Source organism: Ipomoea triloba, chromosome 12, assembly GCF_003576645.1.
Source record: "Ipomoea triloba cultivar NCNSP0323 chromosome 12, ASM357664v1".
Classification (NCBI taxonomy): Eukaryota; Viridiplantae; Streptophyta; class Magnoliopsida; order Solanales; family Convolvulaceae; genus Ipomoea; species Ipomoea triloba.
This window is the reverse complement of record NC_044927.1, coordinates 19,768,389-19,790,253: the sequence shown is the minus strand read 5'-3', so window position 1 is coordinate 19,790,253 and position 21,865 is coordinate 19,768,389. Positions and strand designations below refer to the sequence as shown.

General features: G+C 37.8%; 1 protein-coding gene across 1 annotated transcript; it reads left to right on the top strand.

The window, feature by feature from the left end:
* The first annotated feature begins 2,656 nt into the window (after window positions 1-2,656).
* On the top strand, window positions 2,657-5,331 carry LOC115999493 (ferritin, chloroplastic-like). Its single transcript, XM_031239342.1, has 7 exons — window positions 2,657-2,660; window positions 3,491-3,546; window positions 3,647-3,734; window positions 3,819-3,880; window positions 4,011-4,076; window positions 5,032-5,094; window positions 5,263-5,331. Exons 1-7 carry the CDS (start codon window positions 2,657-2,659, stop codon window positions 5,329-5,331), a joined length of 408 nt encoding a protein of 135 aa, XP_031095202.1.
* Window positions 5,332-21,865: the final 16,534 nt, after the last annotated feature.

Sequence of the window (21,865 nt, the reverse complement as noted above, 5' to 3'; positions counted from 1 at the left end):
GACATAAAAAAAAAAAAAAAAAAAAAAGCCTAACCATGAGAAACTACACGCAATGGGGTAGAGAGTGATGCTTGAAATACACTGTAGACATGATTTCGTGTTGTAGTATCACTACCATCAACTGAAACCTTGCTTATTTTAATACTTAACACAATTTCATTCTCTAAGAAAACAAACAATAGATGTATTAACAAAAATAAGCATGAACATAAAAATTACATATTTATAATATATTTAATGTTATCTACATATAAATCCAAAGGAAATTAACTACAAATGAAAATTATTAATTTCTATTTTATAATAATTTAATAATTAAATACGTAAAAATATAAAAAGATAAGTCAAATATAGATAGATTTATTAAACTACAATTTGTCTGTAATGGAATTTGTATGACAACTTACGCATAATTAAAAATTTATTAACATTCTATAAATATTATGTTCCAATACAAACTAACTAAATAGAAAAATAAAGGTAGAAAAAAGATTGGTTTGAATACTTTTTAAATAAAGTATTACTGAGATTTATTTACTTACACATGTAATTTATAGAACAAAAGAACAAAAAAAATTACCACCGATAGATTAACAAAAAATATTACCACAAACTAAAATTTATAATTTTAATTTTTATTAAAATTCTATCCTTTCTTTTTGTAATATTATAATTGACTAATATTATTTATGCAATGTCGTAATTAAAAATGGTAATTATTGTTTTTATAAAATAAATAAAGTAAATAGTATTAAATAAAATGTGAACTAAAATAATTTTGCACTAATAATATTAATATTATTAATACTATACTGGATAATCATAATAAAAAAACAACTAAAATTAAAAAATAATATTAATAATTGATAAGCCTCCGAGATACCCTTAAATTAAGTACATATTAGGGTGTTTTGTCACGTTTATAGCATCCTTACATGATGAATTATGCTCATAAATGCTTTAAATTCACTAACCAACACACCAAAGCTACTTTTAGCCTAAAGAAGGTGAAACAGGAGTCCCGGGAGCTAATATGAGCAAAAATTGAGCTTAAAGAACGAACCAGGCAAGATCGGAGCCCCGGAGGACTCAAGAGGATGGCCATACGCGTGTGAGCATGCGTGGAAATAATCCAGTAGCCTCCCACGCACACTCACACGCGTGTGAGCTGGCGTGGAGACTGCATTACGCGGAAATGTTGCTAGGGTTGCTTTTCGGAGACTATTTAAATCCCTTTGATAGATTTTCAGAGGAGGTTCCCAGAAATTTAGAAAGACTTCTACTATTTCCATTTTCTTTTCATTTTCTTTAGATTAGTTTTAGATAGATTTCCATTGTAGAAGACAACAAGCTTGGATTGAAGGATTACTTCATTCTAGGTGATCTCTATTTCATTTCTATTATATTTTGTTATCTTGTTCTTGGATTAAATTAGCTTTTGTCTTGAATTTCATATCATGTGTGGCTAGTTTAATCTAGGGATTTGGATTGTGTGAAGATATGTTGCTAGTGTGATGCTCTTATATCTATATTTTGGATCTAAATGCTTAGATTGTTGGATTATCTATTCTTGTCTATTGATTGTTGTTTTGATGAGATCTTGTTTGGATTTAGCCAATCTAGATGAGAGATTGAGCTCTTGACTCTTTCATGTCTTTGATTAGAGTTAGGATTTGAAGCTTTGACACAATCATAGTTCCTATGGACTTCTTAAGAATAGTAGGATAGTGTGTAGCTCAAGTGTTTGATAAAATTCCTCTTAGAGCTTTGGATGCTTGAAGGCACTCCTAAGTCAAAGAAGCCTTAGTACACAAAGGTGGAAAAGGACTAAGTACACACACTCTTGGATAGCCAACATCCTTGTGTTGTTTATCCATTGCCTTAGACACACCAAGATGCAACATAGATGAACACTATCCAATCCCTACCCCTTTTACATATTTGCAAACTCTTTTTACTTTACCACTTTCTTGCACTCAAACCAAACCTTATGAACTCTTCTCACTCACGATTCACCATTCACCACTCACCACACTCGAATCCCTTGCATGACTCAATCAAGTAAACTCCCGAACACTTGACACACCTCCACGTCCCTCCTTCGAGACCGACACTCGAGGAGTCATGACTTTCCGTTTTAACATAAAAATATCTTTTGACATCTCAATCCTACACAAAACCGCAATGTCAATAATACTACTAACAAATACCGCTAATAATACTACATAATAATAATAATAATAATAATAATAATAATAAATACAATAAGCGAACAAATCTCTATGAACGCTCAGACATCAGACATTGAGCTTCATTTCTCAACGTCTGCCTCTCTCTACAATACTCTTGTTCTCCATCTCTAGTTGGAGAACTCACCTCAAATTTAGCCACTCATTTATCTCGCAGCAAAAGCTTTGAGTCTACTTAATTTGTTCATAGCTTCTCGACAATCAGTACTCTTAAGAGGTAGTCTGATCTGAGTACTCTCAATCGAAGGCTAATTCAAGGAAGCTGTGTCTCGGACTACCAACTGCCGAAAAATTTACTCACTTTACTCAGAACCTAAAAGCTAAGTTTCATCTAACCTTCAATTACATATATTGCTTCTATTTCATCATTTCCAGATTTGTGTTTTTTATAGGTCCTTGATGTCGATATGGGTATAACTTGTATTTGATTTAAACTAATCGTATGTTTGATTTAAAATATGATTTCCACATATCTTTGTAATTGGAACATGTATGTGATATATCAATAAATCTGGGAATTTAACCATGATGTGGTCAGATTTCAAACACCAAAAGCACAAATCTAAGCTTGTATTTTAGGTATATTCAAGATATCAAGATATATTATTATGTGTCTAGGTTTTAATAATTTTTGAATTTTTAAGCATAAAATCTACTTATAATGATTTAAAAAGACATGAATGTTAAACTTACCTCTGTGGTTCTCAGCATTTTTTCGCTTGAATCCTATACGAACAGAACATGTAAGCTTCTTCATCTTCTCAGTGAATATTAATTTGAAAATTTGTTGGAACTTGGAATACTCAGTGATAGCTTTGATTTATAGCAGTATATACTTGGAATACTAACAGTTAGATTATAAATGCCAATTTGATTATTAATTACGTTGCCTATTCATATTTTGCAGTGTTTAATATTTTGTAGCGTTAACTGTTGAAAATAAAATTTGTACATTATTATGGTTTTAAGTTTTTGTCATTTTGTATCTATTTTTTTATAGGTTGAAAATTATAGTTTAACTTCCAAAATATTTTTGTATGATTATTAATTGTGTTACATATTCATTTTTTTTTAAATTTTTATACTTCTCTTTAATTTTTAATGTTTGGAGATTCGTTGATTGAATGGACTTTTTCATACCTTTTGTTGAAGAACTTTGATTTTTGTTGTTGATTGGAATATTTTAAGGGTTAATCTTTGGAGTTATCCGAGCCCTTGATGTTTGGAGAATGTATTTTCAGCACAAGTGTGTGATATTGGAAGAAGGGAACACGCTGAGAAGCTTATGAAATATCAGGTTTCCCAGAATTCCATACTTGGCTTTAGAATTTCTTTGTTCTTTTTGTGTATGAATTTTTCTTTAGTGTAAATGTGATTGTGGTTTTGATGAATAACAGAACACCCGAGGAGGAAGGGTGAAGCTGCACTCTATTCTGATGCCTCCTCCTGAGTTTGACAACAACGAAAAAGGTGATGCGTTGCATGGTAAGTTCAAGGTTCCATTTTTTTTCTTCTGATACATATGAACATAATTCATGGCTGCTCTGATTCTGTGATTTCTTGATGCAGCAATGGAGCTAGCGCTTTCATTGGAAAAGTTGGTGAATGAGAAGCTCCTGAACCTGTATGCTGTAAGAGAGATCTTATGCCTTCTAACAGTTTTATCTATGTGTCATTATGGCAATCAATGTTATAACTTCATATAGTCCCTCCGTTCAGGATGTTGGGTTTATGATATTTATGCTTCTTGATGAATCACAGGTAGCTGATAAGAACAATGATGCTGAACTACAAGATTTTGTTGAGAGAGAGTTCTTGGAGGAGCAGGTAAAATAACAAAACTATTTTTTTTCAAGTGAATAGGGAAATACCCATTATCTAACGGTGTTCATTGGACAAACTTGTATAATTTATCCATAGCTGATTAGCTCAAACCAAATGGTCAGTCTAGTTTGTTATTCTGTCCAACTATATTTTTTTGGATTAAAAAAGAAGGATCTTTCTGTTCAGTTTCCACTTGCTTTGCATTGGCATCTGTCTGCAGCCATTCAACAATATATAACTTAATTAATATGGAGTACATGAATAACCAGAACATCAGAATAAAAAGTTATTCACCAATTAAAAAGTAAAATAACTCCTATTAGCAAACTACTGCCTAAGACAGTAAACACTTTCTTACCGGTATTTCGCATTTGTCCTTAATAGAAAAATGTGAAGGACTTTCATTGGTAGTATCTCTCTTAGGTCTCCCATGCCTTTCTACATGCTCATTCATGCAGGAACTTACTATTGAAACACCAGTTTTTAATTCTTTAAGTGTCTCCATAGTTTCCATGATGTCATTCAGTTCAAGCTTTTCAAGTTTTTGGTGCATAAAACTAACCTTAGTCCATTGCATATTTCTTCTACATGGAAACATTACTAAAAAAATATTATGCTCAACTTCTTTTTCAATGATTGAAGACTGATTACAAAAAATATTATGCCCTTGCATATTTGCTTCTAGATATTCCCCAAGCTTCACCTCTTGTTGTTTAAATGCATCAATGCAGCTGGCTTGTTACTCAGACAACCAGTTAACAACCACGAAAGCAGCTGTTGTGGCAAAAATGGATGTTTCTCTAAGTTGATCCTCCACATGTTTAACTTTGTTCTCGTATTCTAGGACAGCTTGCACTTTAGAATTCAATTGGGATGTCAAAAGAATAATCTCTCTGCCCTTTTCACTGGATTGTTTTCACTGGGAGTTAATTTAAATTTCTTGGTGATTATTCTTCAGAGCAAGAGCGGTGTTATAATGTTATCCTTCAGTGACATTAGCACTAGTGATGTTAACTTTTACGTATGCCAAATTTATTAGAATCACTAAAGCATTAATATTTTGTGTTGTTGGTCCTTGTTCAAGTATGAGGTCATGGGCTACTTGTTAATGTTATAATGTTTCTGCAAAGATATTTAATTTGTAGTCAGTATATTCTTTTATAAACCATTCTCTTTGTTTATTTTGCAGGAAAATAATGAAATCATCCGGAAGCAACTGGATGGATTTCTGTACCCAAAAAGACAGAAAATTGACTAAGGTTATTGACAAATCAAAATCAGATCCTGCATCTATTATGGACTCACAAAATTCTCCAAGTATCAATTATGATGATTGAACTATTAACTTGTTTGGGATACTGAATATCTTATTTTGCACAAATATGAATTTTTTTTTCAGAAACCATACTAATTTATTAGAAATATCAAAAGTAGAGTTTGATTACAATGCAACCATCTACTTGGATGAATAGGTAATTGGAAACCTAATAATCAAACTTATTCATAAACATTTTTAAAAAGTAAATTTCAAAGAGTTGTAAATAAGGCACAATTTATTAAAAGATCCATGCACCATTTTTGTCCTTGAGCCACCAATAGCCCTAGTAAGCAACCTTATGTGTCATAAGGCACATTTATATTCAATCACTTTCCTCCTTCAAGCTTAACATTGAGAATGCCATTGTTCTTTGATATTTGGGTTGTTGAGAACTCATCTCTATCACCCACAACATCTTGATTGCCAGCAACACCAACCCCAAGAGAACATTCCTCTTCATCACTTTTGGCAAATTCCTCAAGATCATCATCATCCACCATTTGGTGTTCAACTTTAGAGCTCAAATCCTTGTCATGAATGCCCAAAAGCGCTGGTGCATGCATTTGAATCAATCTCTGGTCAGTGTCTATCCTCATGACAGAAAATGCGTTGTGGAGATTCTCAAATTGTTGTTTCCTAACGGCCACCCTAAATATCATGCACTGTCCAACCAAAGATTCTAATTCTGGTGGGATCAGTTGAGTTGCCTAACAGTAAAAAATAAATATCCAGTTAAAATAATTAACACGTACTATAAAATACACTTCTACATATTTCCATTAAAATGTTGTAAAAATATACATTTGGACGCCTTGACTTCAACTCTACAGCAGAAATTTCCAATAGCTGATTGCACGTACTCTCTGTCTCAAAGGAGAAATGGTGCATTTCCTTCTAGATCTGCAACTCTAATCTTCAACTTGTATCTCAATTTACCTTCTTCGCAGTTGCTTTCACACTTTCCACAGTAATATATCCTACCCTTTGACTCAAGTTTCTTGTTACAACCAGGAACTTTACATGAATTGTAAGACCAATCGGCATTGACAGAGCCCTCTATACCAACTATCCTAGCTGCAACCCAGTAGTCCCAATACTGTAGCATAGAAAGTTGTAAAATGCAATACAATAAATTTATATAGTAAATAACAACACAAACCACAAAAACCAAGTACCTCTCTGGTTTGGTAAATTTCATCGATAGTTTTCATATCTTGAGCAGGACTTTCGGTTTGCTCCATCATTCTATCATAATTCAAGCTTGGAAAGGATGCAATGCTCCTCATGGGTGTTTGCACACCAAGAAGACTTAAACTAAAAATAGTAAGGTCATAAGAAAAAAATACTCCATATTTTAAAAATATTACAATACTTAAAATAAATGACTATTACCTCTCTCTAAACTCCAAAACTCTTGAGATTGCTGGTTAATAAAGACTTGTGTCACATCATATGAACTGCAAAGCCTCACCTCGCCATCTAGACATATTAGAGTATGTATAATCAATTGCACACATTTTACATAGAACAATATATAGTTAATTATGTATATACTTACTGGTCACATCAGTCCTAATTCGACAGAATTGCAAGATCACCACCACTGGATCATGACTACTTGCATTGAAAAAGGGCTCAATCTTACCGAAATGATCATCCCATAGAGTACAACTAATCTGATTTCCACTGTAAAAGTTAAGGGAAATAAGATTTCTCAAACTCTTAATACCAAAAAATAAATAAGTACCCGACTTTATATATTACTGATTTAAATTATTTATATCTATATTATAAATATAGATATATATGGAATAATGTTATTGACAATTTTCTATTCTGTGTTTTCTTGCAGGTGGCATCCTGGAAATGTTTTGTCCCTTCATATGTCAAAGCCACAGGGTTCACATATAGAAGTGGTTACTCCCTTTGAATGGTAATTGGAAAAGAACAAAAGCAAAATTTTACTGACTTTTATACACTCACACAACCATTTTGCTACATTTCAGGTCAATTATATCACTATATTAAAGCATACATATATTCAAACTAAACTTTCAACTTTTTTTATTGTAACTATTAACCATAGTATATTTTAAAACCTACTCATTTATATATTAGGAAATGAATATTTAACTCCTTTAAAATGACATTCTGTGTCAGAATCTCTACTATACTAAGAAAATCACCATATCAAGTATACTAATAGTGGATAGTAATTATCATCTAAATGGGGGAAAAAAAATCAAAAGCAGGCATAATTATGTTTCTTTTATTATTTTTAAAATTACCAACTATTGACTTAGTATTTTCCCTGTTTTGATTAAACAAACATCTTAATATATATAGAATGATGCTATTGACAATTTCATGTGTTTACTTGAAGGTGGCAATCTATCCTGGAAATGTTTTGTCTCTTCATATGTAAAAGTCATAAGGGTTCACGGAGGTTCACATTAGAACCCTTGGTGAATGGACCAGACAACTCAAAGTCATTTTTTCTGAGGTAAATTTTGTACCTAAACAACATTTGTAACCACAATCATATATTTGTTAAATAATTACCTTGAATTCTCAATGATAAAGTCTATAAGTCGAGTTGTTTCCCTGGAAATCTTTTTTTCTTATGGCGAGTATATTTCAACCACTCTCCCAATTACATCTGTAATATAATGAAATTTAAAAACAAAATTGAACACACTGGAAAAACATAAACAAAAAAAAAAGTAATTTCAGTGTATATATACGTACCAACCAATAGCTTATCATCAACACCTTCAACTTTTAGAGCCTGAAATGGTGTAAGATGGAACATCTGACTTGGAAAGTCAATTTTTTTGAATTGCTTAACTGTAGTCTGGTAATTGAACTTGATCATATACTTGTGAGGGGTTGTCCTGTATGTGTAGAAATTGGTGATGACCAGGAAATTCTTAACAGCCCAAACTGAACCTTCCTTAAAATCGTTAATGAATTTTGGAACCAATTGTTTTGGGATGTGGGCATATACCAATGTTCCCTGCATATAGAAATATACGAAGCATAAAGAAGAAGTGAAAATATTATTCTTTAAGTTTACTGTGTTTAATACAATTTTGTGAATTACAATTATATTTATTTTTTTATTTAGCAAAACACTAATTCAGTACATACTTTATGTATGTTCTGTGCAGTATTCGAAGAAGACATCATAGTTGTTTGTTTGTAAGTAATAAAAAACCTTGCATTTTTTTCCTTCTTTTTGATATTCATGTAAATGAATTTCAATACTAATCATCTCTTTATCGTGAAATACAACCTCCTTGCTTCTAATTGCATTGCTTCCTCTCCTTTCCGGTACATTGTATGCACGAACAACACGAACCTTCATGGCACTGCTAACATTGAAGGGTGAGATATCACTTCCAAGAATAAACATGAGATACATAATGTATAAGAGATAAACTTGGAAGGGATTTGTTATTCAACAATGTGTGGTTGAATGGTTCAAGCTAGACATTATTTATACAGACAATAATTGAGGAACCAATTAGTTGGATATTTAATTTTGTATTGATTTGTATTACATTGGTTATCAAAGGTTATCTGCAATCGAAAAGCCATTTGAAACTGTGCATTTATTATATTTTATTGAACAATTAGTATTAGTATATTATTATATCTCTATAACTGAACAATTAGTATATATTTAATAATATTAGTATGTCTCTACATTTTCATTTCTTACGGTTTTTAATTCCACAAAAATTGTGTTATTTGGCGGGAAACTTTTTATTTTTTTTATTTACTAAAAGGTTCTACTTTATTATAGTAGAAGATTAAATTTTGTATCAACTCAAGTTATAATGCATACTTTATAACATATATTTATAATTAATTGTCCAAAAATTTGTGGTCAAGTGAGATTGACCACTTTAAGTTTGAGCCACAATTTTAAGGATTCATCAACGTTTCAATCCTGAAGGTAGGTAGATGAGGTAAATTGTAGGATTACATAATTACCTGATACACATGATTTTATACCATTATTTGCCCCACGATTCAGTAGTTTTGTTGCTTATTTCCTTTACCTTGATACATTTAAGGCTCGTTTGTGTGTTACATTTGATCAATCTTAGTTTATTCACAAATGAGGAGTAAAGGAAGGATTTTCGGTCATCTCGGACAAGTTTTCGAGACATAAGGAATCTACCGCGGGATGGAAAGGAGCAACGGAGCACGAAAGGAGTCAGAAGAGGACCAGGAGGCCGCCTCACGGCCGTGATGGCGGTCGTGACCTCCACCGCGGACAGCAGTTGGCCACGGCACATCACGGCCCCGATCCCGGCCATGATGGTGGCCGTGACCCGGCTGCTGTCCAGTATTTATTTCTCGTTTTTCCTATAATTTGGGGATCCGGAACCCTAGTTTAGTTCAGTACAATTTTCCCTTTCTTTAGAGTTTTCCATAGCATAGAATAGAGCAGATTGACATCATTGAATTCGGTTATGAGCTTGGAATCATTGTTTGGATTGGAATTACTCTCAAGAATTGTTAGTAAAGTTCTCTCTTTTATTCTTTAGATTCATTGCTATGATTTAAGTATTTAATTCTTGCTTTGTTTTATTTACTTCAATCACGCGTGAGTAATTCGTTAATGGGTTTGGATTAGGGATTTATTGTCAATCTTGATGTTCAAGTTGTGATTATTGCATAAATGGATTGAATTATTTACCTAGGGTTTATGTTGAATTGGGGATTATTTTCTGCTTGTTATTGATTGATGGCCACAATTAATTGCTAGTCTAGGAGAAGGATTCATTACAACGAAAGTTGGATGGAGACTTCGAGCCTTACCAACTTCAACCTAATTTTTCCTACTATGAAAATAGGGGTAATTTGGGGGCTTACAATGCTTAGGTGCTTAAGACTATGATTGATGCATCACGAAAGTGGGGCAATCCTAGCCTAATTCTGTTTATTGATTACGAAAGTAGCTGAATTGAATTCTTGTGTGCATAGCCCATAGATCCCTAGGTTAATTCTTCTTTCCCTAATTTTGAGATTGTTAGAACATCAAGATTGCAATTTCCCTAATCTGGCCCATTCCTTTATCAATCAGTTAATACATTAGCCAATTTATTCTTTTATTTTCCTCATTCAATCATTAGTTGCTTGGTTTCTAGTTGATTCACATACTTTAGTGCCTAGTTTTCTTAATTCACACAATTACGTGCCATAGCTCCAATCCTCAGCAGAACGACAATTTACATCCATCTTTTACACTCACACTTATGCATCATCACATTTTGGCACCGTTGCCGGGGATTGGTTTATTTAGTTTTAATTGTGTGGTTATTTTCCTACTAGCATTAGAGTTAGTGAATCTTAGGAGATCAAGGTTTTATTTTATTCAGTATTCAAAAACAACAAAAAAAAAGTATTATTTACTTGCACTAACGCATAACCAATTTCTTTCAAGAGTGTTTGTGGTTGTGTTTGACATTAGGTTTCCCTCCTCTTATGCAAACTAGATCGAAAGGGAGCACGAGTTTCGTCCCTACTATCCAGATCTTGAGAGGAAGTTAAGGAGGGAGAAGAAGGTGTTACGTGATTGGCTTCGAGAGTTCCAGGACTTTGAAGTAGACATGGAGACCGGAGATAGCAGCAATACCGGGCAACTTGCCCATGATGGTGTCAACACACAGCAACACCCGAGGCAGAGAGAGGCTACTGGGGAGAATCGTGGAGTTCGTGTCGACCCTCCAGTGCCCAATGTTCAGAATCAGGCACAGAACTTCATGGCCAATCCAAACCCGAATGTCTATGTTGGGGGAGGATTGGAAGTTCATCCCATGCAGCAGCATCCTGCGTTTCTTTAGCAGGGACAAGGGGTTGGGATGCAGCATCTTCTCCAGCAAATGAATCCCAACCTGTTTCAGCAGTTTGCTCAGCAGTTTCCACAGGCTAATCCCATGGCAACCCACTTAGCTCCTGAGTTTAGTGAAGAAGATTGCATTGTTTATCCAGGAGTAGAGGCAAATAACTTTGAGCTGAAGACCTCTCTCATTCAAATGGTTCAGGCTAATCAGTTTGGAGGAGCTCGGGTTGAGGATCCGAAGACCCATGTTGTGCACTTTGACCGAATCTGCCAGACCGTCAAGATGAATGGCATTCACAGTGATGCCATTAAGCTGAGGCGGTTTCCCTTTTCCCTGAGAGATCAAGCATTGAGTTGGTTGAATTCTTTTCCAGCCAACCATTTTATTACCTGGGAACAGCTCTACAAAGCTTTTATGCAGGAGTATTGTCCTCCTTCCAAGGCTACCAAGTTAAAGAAACAGATTCAGAATTTCCAGCAGTTTGGCAATGAAGATCTTCTTGAGGCTTGGAACAGGTTTAAGGAGTTGAGGAGGCAGTGTCCTAAGAATTTGATGACTTCAAGTGATTTTATTTCATCATTCTATGAGGGGTTGGCTAACCGGTCAAAGATTATTCTAGATACCTAATCTTTTGGGGGTATTTTTATTGATATGGGCCCGGAGGCTTGAGATCATTTGATTGAAAGGATCACCTCTAACAATACTTACTGGTACACTGAGGGGTGTGATCTACCCAAAAATGAGAAGCCAGCTGGGATGTTTGAGGTTGAGGAGAAGATGGCAATGCAGGCTCAGTTAGATTCCATCCTGCACATGTTCAAGCAGATAGTTTAGGCTCCTACTCAGAGTGTCCAGTCTGTTGCTCAGCCTCCACTAGTTCCACAGAATCCTTATGTTCCTAGTCCCTATGCTGTGCCACAGGTTCCTTTTGTAGCTTGTTGTGCAGTTTGTGGTGGCAACCATGCTTCTCAGACATGTTATCTATTAGATTCCGGTAGCCAAGTTCCTCAGCCTAATGTGGAGCAAGTTGATCTCGTTGGTTATTCTAGACCACGGGGCCAGGGGCAAGGTTATGGGAACTATCAGCAGCAAGGGAGAAATCAGTTTGTTCCCTCTTGGAACAATCAGGGTAGTCAAGTGAGAAATCCACCACCAGGCTTTCAAGGTAATCAAGGGAACATTGGTGGAAATCAAGGAACTGAGTGGAGGAATAATCAGAATCAGAATCAAGGGCAGTTCCAGCAAGAGAATCAGAATTATGGAAACAATTAGGGTCAAGGCTTCTCTCGACCAGCTCAGGATGTTGATATGCAGACTCTCATGAACACTATGATGACTCAGATGAGCAAGTTACAGGCAACCATAGATTCTCATCAGGCACAAATAGAACGTCTCACGGCTTAGCAACAAGGAGGTGGAAATCAGTTGCCTAATCAAGCCTCATCTCCGAATGGTAAACTGCCAGCAAGCACAGAAAATCCAAGGAATCAGGTGAATGCAGTGACCACGAGAAGTGGATTAGCTTTGAAGGATCCTCCTTTTCCTTCGAATGATCCAGTGTCTGAGGAAACTGATACGACGGATGAGGGCATTCAGGTTGAGGATGTTCCTGATGAGAGTGAGGAGGAACCTGTGGTGTAGAGAGATAGTGTTAAGGGGAAAGCCCCTGTGCAGGATGAGAGTGCTCCTAGCAAGAAGCTTGAGAAGAAAGATAAGAAGGATGGTGACTCAGTTGTTCCTTGCAATCTTCTGTCATTTCCACAGAGATAGTGGAGATCCAAGGAGACTGAGAGAGAAAATAAGTTCAAGATGATGCTGGATAAGCTGGAGATATCTATGCCCTTTGTGGAAGCAGTGACTCAAATTCCTTCATACAAAAAATTCTTGAAAGATATTCTGAGTAACAAGAAGAAGCTAGAGAAGAGTGATGTGGTGGATCTCAGTGAGGAAGCATTGACTTGTGCAGTTCTTCAATAGAAATTGCCTCCCAAGCTGAAGGATCCAGGTAGCTTTACCATTCCCTGCATCATTGGGGGATTTGTAGTGGGTAGTGCTTTATGTGATCTGGGTGCCAGTGTTAGCCTTATGCCATATTCTTTTTGTAAGAGGCTTAACCTGGACAACCCAAAGCCTACCACCATGACTCTCCAGATGGCTGACAGATCCATTAAACGCCCAGTAGGAGTTCTTGAGGACATCCCGGTGATGGTTGATCAGTATTTCATACCGGGAGATTTTGTGATTCTAGATATGGAAGAGGATACCAAGGTTCCATGTATCCTTGGTAGGCCTTTTCTAGCTACTGCTGGGGCTCTCATTGATGTGAAGAGGGGAAAGCTTGTGATGGTGGTGGCTGGCCACAAAATTGAGTTTGATATTTTTAAGATGGCCAAGCACCAACCCTCTTACATCGATGAGTGTCATGTGGTTGAAGTATTGGAGCAGTGCAGTGCAGAGGTGGAGGAAGAGGAGGATGAGGACTCCTCTGAACCAATTGCTGAAGAGCATGAGGATTCACTAGAAATAGTGGTTTCTCTTGCTCCATTTGGAGAGGAGCAGGCCCCAAAGGTAGAATTGAAACTTTTGCCTTCCAGTTTGAGGTATGCATTTCTTGGCTCTAATTCTACTTATCCTGTGATCATCAGTTCCTCCCTGAAGGAGAAACAAGTTGAGGAATTGTTGGCAGTGCTAAGAAAGCACAGAAGAGCTATTGGGTATACGATTGGGGATTTAGTTGGCATTGATCCTAAGTATTGCATGCATAGAATTTATTTAGAGGATGATGCCAAGCCCAGTGTGGAGCCCCTTCGGAGGCTAAACCCTAATCTGAAAGATGTTGTTAAGAAGGAAATTTTCAAATTGCTTGATAATGATATTATCTACCCTAATTCGGATAGCAAGTGGGTTAGTCCCATCCATGTTGTTCCGAAAAAGGGTGGTATTACTGTTGTTAAGAATGAGAATAATGAGCTGATCCCTACTAGACTTGTCACTGGACACCGTATGTGCATTGATTATAGAAAGTTGAACAAGTCTACTAGGAAAGATCATTTCCCCCTTCCCTTCATTGACCAGTTGCTGGAGAGAATGTCCTGCAACAAATATTTCTATTTTCTAGATGGTTTTTCACGTTACTTTCAGATTTCTGTCTATCCGGATGATCAGGAGATGACTACGTTCACATGTCAATATGGCACTTATGCTTTCAAGCGTATGCCATTTGGTTTGTGTAACGCACCAGCTACATTCCAGAGATGCATGATGGCCATTTTCTCAGAGTTTGTTGAGGATATTATGAAGGTGTTCATGGATGATTTTTCTGTCTATGTGAAGTCATTCAGTGAATGTCTCACTAATCTCGAGAGAGTGTTGTGTAGATGTGAGGAAGTGAATCTTGTGCTAAACTGGGAGAAGTGTCACTTTATGGCTTCAGAAGGCATTGTTCTTGGGCACAGGGTGTCTCCGAGGGGAACTGAGGTAGACCCAGCGAAAGTTGAGGTGATTGCTAAGTTACCACTCCCTAATTCTGTGAAGGGAGTGAGGAGTTTTTTAGGTCATGTTGGGTTCTACAGAAGGTTCATTAAAGATTTCTCTAGGCTTGCCAAGCGCCTCACTCATTTGCTTGCTAAAGATGTCCCCTTTGATTTTGATGATTCTTGTCTAGTGGGTTTTGAAAAGTTGAAAAATGCTCTTTGCCATGCTGCCATTATTCAGCCCCCTGATTGGTCCTTACCTTTTGAATTGATGTGTGATGCTAGTGATTTTGCAGTGGGGGCTGTGTTGTGCCAGAAGAAAGATAAAAGTTACCATGTGGTTCATTATGCTAATCATACGCTTGATGAAGCACAGGTGAACTATGCAACAACTAAAAAGGAACTTTTGGAAATGGTGTTTGCAATTGATAAGTTCAAATCCTACTTGATGGGGAGCAAGGTAATTGTTCATACTGACCATACAGCTTTGAGATATTTGTTTCAGAAAAAGGATGTTAAGCCACGGTTGATTCGATGGATTCTCCTGTTACAAGAATTTGATCTGGAGATAAGAGACAAGAAGGGCATAGAGAATGTTGTTGCTGATCATTTGTCCAGGCTTGAGGGCCGAAAAAAGGATGAGTTGCCCATAGATGATACTTTCAAAGGTGAGACATTGCTGGCTGAGAATGCCTCCGTACCATGGTTTGCGGACATAGTGAATTTCCTGGTGAGTGGTTACATTCCGAAAGATTTTGATTACAATAAGAAAAAGAGATTTGTTCATGATGTGCGAGATTATTTTTGGGATGAGCCACTGCTTTTTAAGATGTCCAGATGGTATTGTGAGGAGATGCATTCCTAAGGAGGAGTTTGACAGTGTTCTATATCATTGTCATGCTTCACCTTATGAGGGACACATGAGTGCTGATCATACTGCTTTGAAGGTGTTGCAGTCAGGTTTGTTTTGGCCTACTTTGTTTGCTACTGCTAAAGACTTTGTTAGCACCTATGATAGCTGCCAGCGGACTGGCACTGTCGGTAGGAGGCATGAGATGCCACAGAGAGGGATTTTAGAGGTTGAGCTGTTTGATGTATGGGGAATGGACTTCATGGGTCTGTTTCCTCCTTCCTTCGGTAATGAGTACATTCTAGTGGCAGTGGATTATGTGTCTAAGAGGGTGGAGGCAATAGCAACTCCAAGGAATGATGCTGAGACTGTGGTCAAGTTTGTGAAGAATAATATTTTCTCCCGGTTTGGTATGCCTAGGTCCTTTATCACTGATAATGGAACTCATTTTTGGAATAAGTTGTTGGAGAATCTTTTGGTTAAGTATGGGATTTACCACAGGTTGTCTACACCGTATCACTCACAAACCTGTGGGCAAGTTAAGCTGGCAAAAAGAGAAATCAAATCAATTCTGGAGAAAGTGGTGAGTCCTAACCGAAAGGATTGGTCACTGAAGTTAGATGATGCTTTATGGGCTCTCCGGACTGCATTCAAGACTCCAATTGGTGTGTCCCCTTTCAAGCTTGTTTTTTGGAAATCCTGTCATTTACCAGTTGAGTATGAGCACAAGGCATATTGGGCAGTTTCAAAGTTGAATTTGGATGAAAGTTTGTCTTGGGAGAAGAGGTTGTTGTCTTTGAATGAGTTGGAGGAATTCAGGATGGATGCTTATGAGAATGCCAAAATTTACAAGGAGAGGACCAAATACTTTCATAATAAGAGGATCCTAAGAAGGAGTTTTGAACCGGGTGATCAAGTGTTCTTATACAACTCCCGGTTAAAATTGTTTCCTAGGAAGCTCAAGTCTAGATGGTCAGGACCGTTTAAGGTGGTTGAGCAATCTCCATCTGGTGCGGTTACTATTGTTGGCACTACTAGCGATCCATTTGTGGTCAATGGCCAAAGGTTGAAGTTCTTCAATGTTCCAGAACCAAAGGAAGAGGTGGTTAAAGTAGTTTGGGATCTCTTTATTCCCATCTACGCTTGATGACCATATGGTTGAGTCGAGCTGACGACAGTAAACTTAGCGCTTCATGGGAGGCACCCCCATGTTATCCTTTACTTTTTGCACTTTATTTTTCTGCATTTTTCTTTTTATTTTTAGTTCGAAGTAGAATTAGGGGTTTTTTTCTTGTTTACGGGAGTTACTTGGGTTATTTTTGGTGTGAGGTTTGCACTATTTTACTTTTGAGAGAGTGGGAATAGTTAGAATTGAGGTGGTTATGTTTTGAATAGGTTTATAAGTGTTTTGGGGAATAATTTGGACTAACTTGCAGGTAAAACCAAGCTTGGGCGCGAAACGAACAAAGTTGCAGAAGGAGGACTCGGGATCACGGCCAGGCTCACGGCCGTGACCCCGGCCGTGACGCCAAGGCGTCGATTCCAGCACAAACAGAGCAAAAGAGGGCTCTGGGTCACGGGCCACATCCCGGCCGTGATCCAGGCCGGGACCCCATTCCAGAAATTCCAGTGTATACAGGCCAAATGAGGGCTCTGGGTCACGGCCACCCTCCCGGCCGTGACCCTGCCCGGGACGTTCCTCCAGAATTTCTAGTGTTGAGAGCACTATAGAGGGCTCTAGGTCACGGGCCACATCCCGACCGTGACCCAAGCCGTGAGGGCGAGCCATATGAAGCAGTATGCAGAAGCAGAATAAGGCCTCACGGTCACGGCCCCGATCCCGGCCGTGATGCGGACTGGGTTTTAAAACCCAGTTCGTGATTCCCACCCCCTTTTCCCTCAATTTGCAACCCTAACTTCTTCTCTCTCAAATTCTCCCCCTCCCCAATTTTCCTACACCATATTTACTTCCATTACTTTGTGATTGCTTGCAACTTGCTATTCCATATCATCATCTTCATCAACTACTCAAGGTTTGGTCTTCAATATCTTTAATTTCCCTTGCAATTTTCGAATTTCTTGTTCATGTTCATAGGGTTACTTGAATCTTTACTTGAATGGTTGAATGTTGTTAGCTTAAGCATGTTTAGGGTTAGTATTATTGATTCCATGTTCATAGAGCTTGATTCATGCTTTAATGGTGTTCACATTGGTGATTTGGGTGAAACTTTGAATACCCACTTGAATTTGAATTGAATGTTGATTTTGGATGGAATTCTTGCTAGTTTTAGGGTTGTGGAGTAGTTGTTAACTATTTGGCGATGATTCTTGAGCAATTTTGCAATGTTTGAGCCACAATCTAGGTTAGGTTTTGACCAAAAAAAATATCAGAATGCTCTGAATAGTTCGATTTTTAGTTTCCTTTTAGTTTTAGTTTTAGTCATACATTCTACTCCGCAATCTTGCAAACCCGGTGAATATATGTGGTTTGAGTTTATTTGCAGATGCCTCCACGACAAAGGAAGAAATCAGTGGCACAAAGGCCAGCCCTGGCTGAACAGCCTCCTGCCACACCACTCTATGATCCGAAAAACTTTGAGCGTTTTCAGTTCTTCTCCGGAAGGCAGATATTCAGGCCGTACGTCCTCTCTTTGGACGTTGCAGATGAGTTTGGCATCCGGGTAGAGGTGGAAGAGATGGTGGATCTCCCGGAGTGGAGATACTTGCTGATGGAGTTCGCGAAGGACACCTATAAGTCGGTGCTAGTCGAGGTCATGACCACAATGAAACTTCCCAAATTTGATGGCCTCACTAGCAGCCCGTATGTGTAGTTTCACGTGGGCCATACGATGTTCCGGTTCAGCCCGGATGATTTGAGTGACTTGATGGGTTTCGGCCCAGTCCAGCAGCTCATAGAAGAAGAAAATTTTGACCGAGTTGCCAATGTGCCTAACATCCAACGGTTTTGGAAGAGCTCACGGATGGCACCTCGGTTTACAAGAGCTCCTACAGCCGTTCTTCTGCATTCCTCAAGAGGGAGCACAGATTAATGCAATATTAGCTCGGCCATTCAATCATCGACCGATTCGATGCCACGAGTTCTGTCAACCACGCTGACCTATTCTGTCTGTATGGCATGGTCAAGCGTATCAGGCTGCATATGGGAGTGGTGATTTGGAACTTAATTAAGAACCAGTATCACCCTCGAGGAGTGGCTTTGTATATGGGCCCTTATCTTACGCGGATTCTCCGTGCTACCCAGAGGATTATATTGGTTGAGCCCAAGGCTCCAGGCATGCAGCCTCTCACAGCTGATGTTGTTCTGAGGATGCGCGACAAGATTGGACCCAAGAGAGCCCGTACTGCGGAGATGGCTGATGTGGCTGATGTGAGGATGGAGGAAGAGGCTCATGAGGCCCATCCTGATGTTGTTGATCCTGCCCATGCTTGGGCAGGCGAGGGTTCCTCTTCTAGTGATTTCCAGCAGCAGGTACTGGCCCAACTTGCGGCCATGAACATGAGGTTCGACCATATTGACACCAGGCTGGATGAGATGGCGACAGCAAATGCTCAAAGCCGCGCTGAGGCCCATGCTTACTATGAGTGGATGCGTGGGCATTACCCACCTCAGGGGGCCCTCCATTCCCACCTTATGATCCCTCTTCTATTGGATGATGTGCCTAGTGAACCTTCTACAAACTCTAGTCTTTTATTTTTCTAGTATTTTTGCTTTTAGTTAGTCTTTGGATTGTATTATGTTTAACTTGAATTCTGTTATCATATTTTTTCTTTTTGTTTGTTTACATGCTTTCTAGTTCGTTTTCTTATGTTTTAGTTCATGGGGCTTTGGTTGTCCATTAGGGACGATGTCCAGACTAAGTGTGGGGGGGTGTTATTTCTGATAAAATTGTGAAAAATGAAATTTTTGATGAATTTTGCTTGAAGGATTCAATTTGCAGCTTAGGGTAGTTTATTTTCCTTGTGTTGTGGCTGTGACCACTTTCCTTTCTGCTGGTTGGTGGTTTGCTTTGGTGGTTCTTGTGCAACCTAGCTTGTCAAGGATGATTCAAGGTTGAGCTTGTTTTTAATTCCGTCTCTTGCCAATAGTTGGGTTAACCTCTAACCTAAATGTTTCCCCTGTGTGTTATGCATTGCTAGTGAAGGCTTATGTGGGATTCCGGTGATACCTGTTCTGTCATAGCTTGTCTCAGTGCTCTCATAGTGAAGTCTAGAATTTACATGCTTTGAAGTGATTTAGGCCATTGTTGTTAGCCCAAGCCTTTAAACCTACCATGTGTTACAATTATTTCCCCTAGTTGTCCCCTTTGAGCCTTGTTTTTGTTTAATAAGTGCAAAGCACTTAACCCTGTTCTTTGTATTGTTGTTCTTATTTAGCCCTATCATTTAACCCTTAGCCTTTAGCCATATATTTTCCATTCACCCTTAGAGAGAATGTAGCATTTGTTCTTCAATTTATAGGAGATTTCCCTTTTTGAGCTTACTTTTGATAGAGTTATTCCTATTATCTTTGTTCTAGTATGGGGGTGTTGTGAAGGAATTTATTGGTTGGTTGAATGAAAGAAAAGGAAATGTTTGTTGGTTGAAAGGAAAGAAAAGAAGAAAAAAGAGAATAAAATTGAAAAGAAAAAAAAAAGAAAAAAAATTGTTGTTAGAAAAGTCGAAAAAGAAGTTTGGATGTGAAGAAAAGGTTTGTAAAAAGAAAGAAAAAGAAAAACGAATAAAAGTGCAAGTCAGGTTGCTAGAATAATTGTCTTCACCCCCACTAGATTAGAATACTCTTGTGTTTCCAATCATGTTTTGCTCTCTTGATTCATATTTTCCATGTCTCCTCTAGGTTTAGTTGTGAATAGGTGTGAAATTCTCTCTCTTTTGTGCATTGTTCTATACCTCTTCTTTGTTTAGCCACTCACCCTTAGCCCCATTACAAGCCAAATAAAGACCTATTTGATCTTAGCATGCAGTTTTAGAGTTGATCTATGTGAGTATGAAGGGCAAGTCTATGGGAGTTCATCTTAAGCCAAGTCTAGCATAATCTCAACAGAGTACATATGCATACAGGGTTTTAATCTACCTTAATTCGGGTGCCCGGTTATTGGCCTGAGAGGGGAACTCACTTGTGATTCTGAGATGATTCTTGAAGCAGGTTAGGTTGTACAAGTTGGTTGGTGGAATGATTGGTTGTGCAGGAAGGAAGTGTAATCAGTTGCAGTGTTTGGAAGGTGAATTATCATGGGTAATTGCTTGAGGACAAGCAAAAGTTCTAGTGTGGGGGAGTTGATACACATGATTTTATACCATTATTTGCCCCACGATTCAGTAGTTTTGTTGCTTATTTCCTTTACCTTGATACATTTAAGGCTCGTTTGTGTGTTACATTTGATCAATCTTAATTTATTCGCAAATGAGGAGCAAATGAAGGATTTTCGGTCATCTCGGACAAGTTTTCGAGACATAAGGAATCTACCCCGGGACGGAAAGGAGCAACAGAGCACGAAAGGAGTTAGAAGAGGACCAGGAGGCCGCCTCACGGTCGTGATGGCGGCCGTGACCTCCACCGCGGACAGCAGTTGGCCACGGCACATCACAGCCCCGATCCCAGCCGTGATGGTGGCCGTGACTCGGCTGTTGTCCAGTATTTATTTCGCGTTTTTCCTATAATTTGGGGATCCGGAGCCCTAGTTTAGTTCAGTACAATTTTCCCTTTCTTTAGAGTTTTCCATAGCATAGAATAGAGCAGATTGACATCATTGAATTCAATTACGAGCTTGGAATCATTGTTTGGATTGGAATTACTCTCAAGAATTGTTAGTAAAGTTCTCTCTTTTATTCTTTAGATTCATTGCTATGATTTAAGTATTTAATTCTTGCTTTGTTTTATTTACTTCAATCATGCGTTAATGGGTTTGGATTAGGGATTTATTGTCAATCTTGATGTTCAAGTTGTGATTATTGCATAAACGGATTAAATTATTTACCTAGGGTTTATGTTGAATTGGGGATTATTTTCTGCTTGTTATTGATTGATGGCCACAATTAATTGCTAGTTTAGGAGAAGGATTCATTACAACGAAAGTTGGATGGAGACTTCGAGCCTTACCAACTTCAACCTAATTTTTCCTACTATGAAAATAGGGGTAATTTGGGGGCTTACAATGCTTAGGTGATTAAGACTATGATTGATGCATCACAAAAGTGGGGCAATCCTAGCCTAATTCTGTTTATTGATTACGAAAGTAGGTGAATTGAATTCTTGTGTGCATGGCTCATTGATC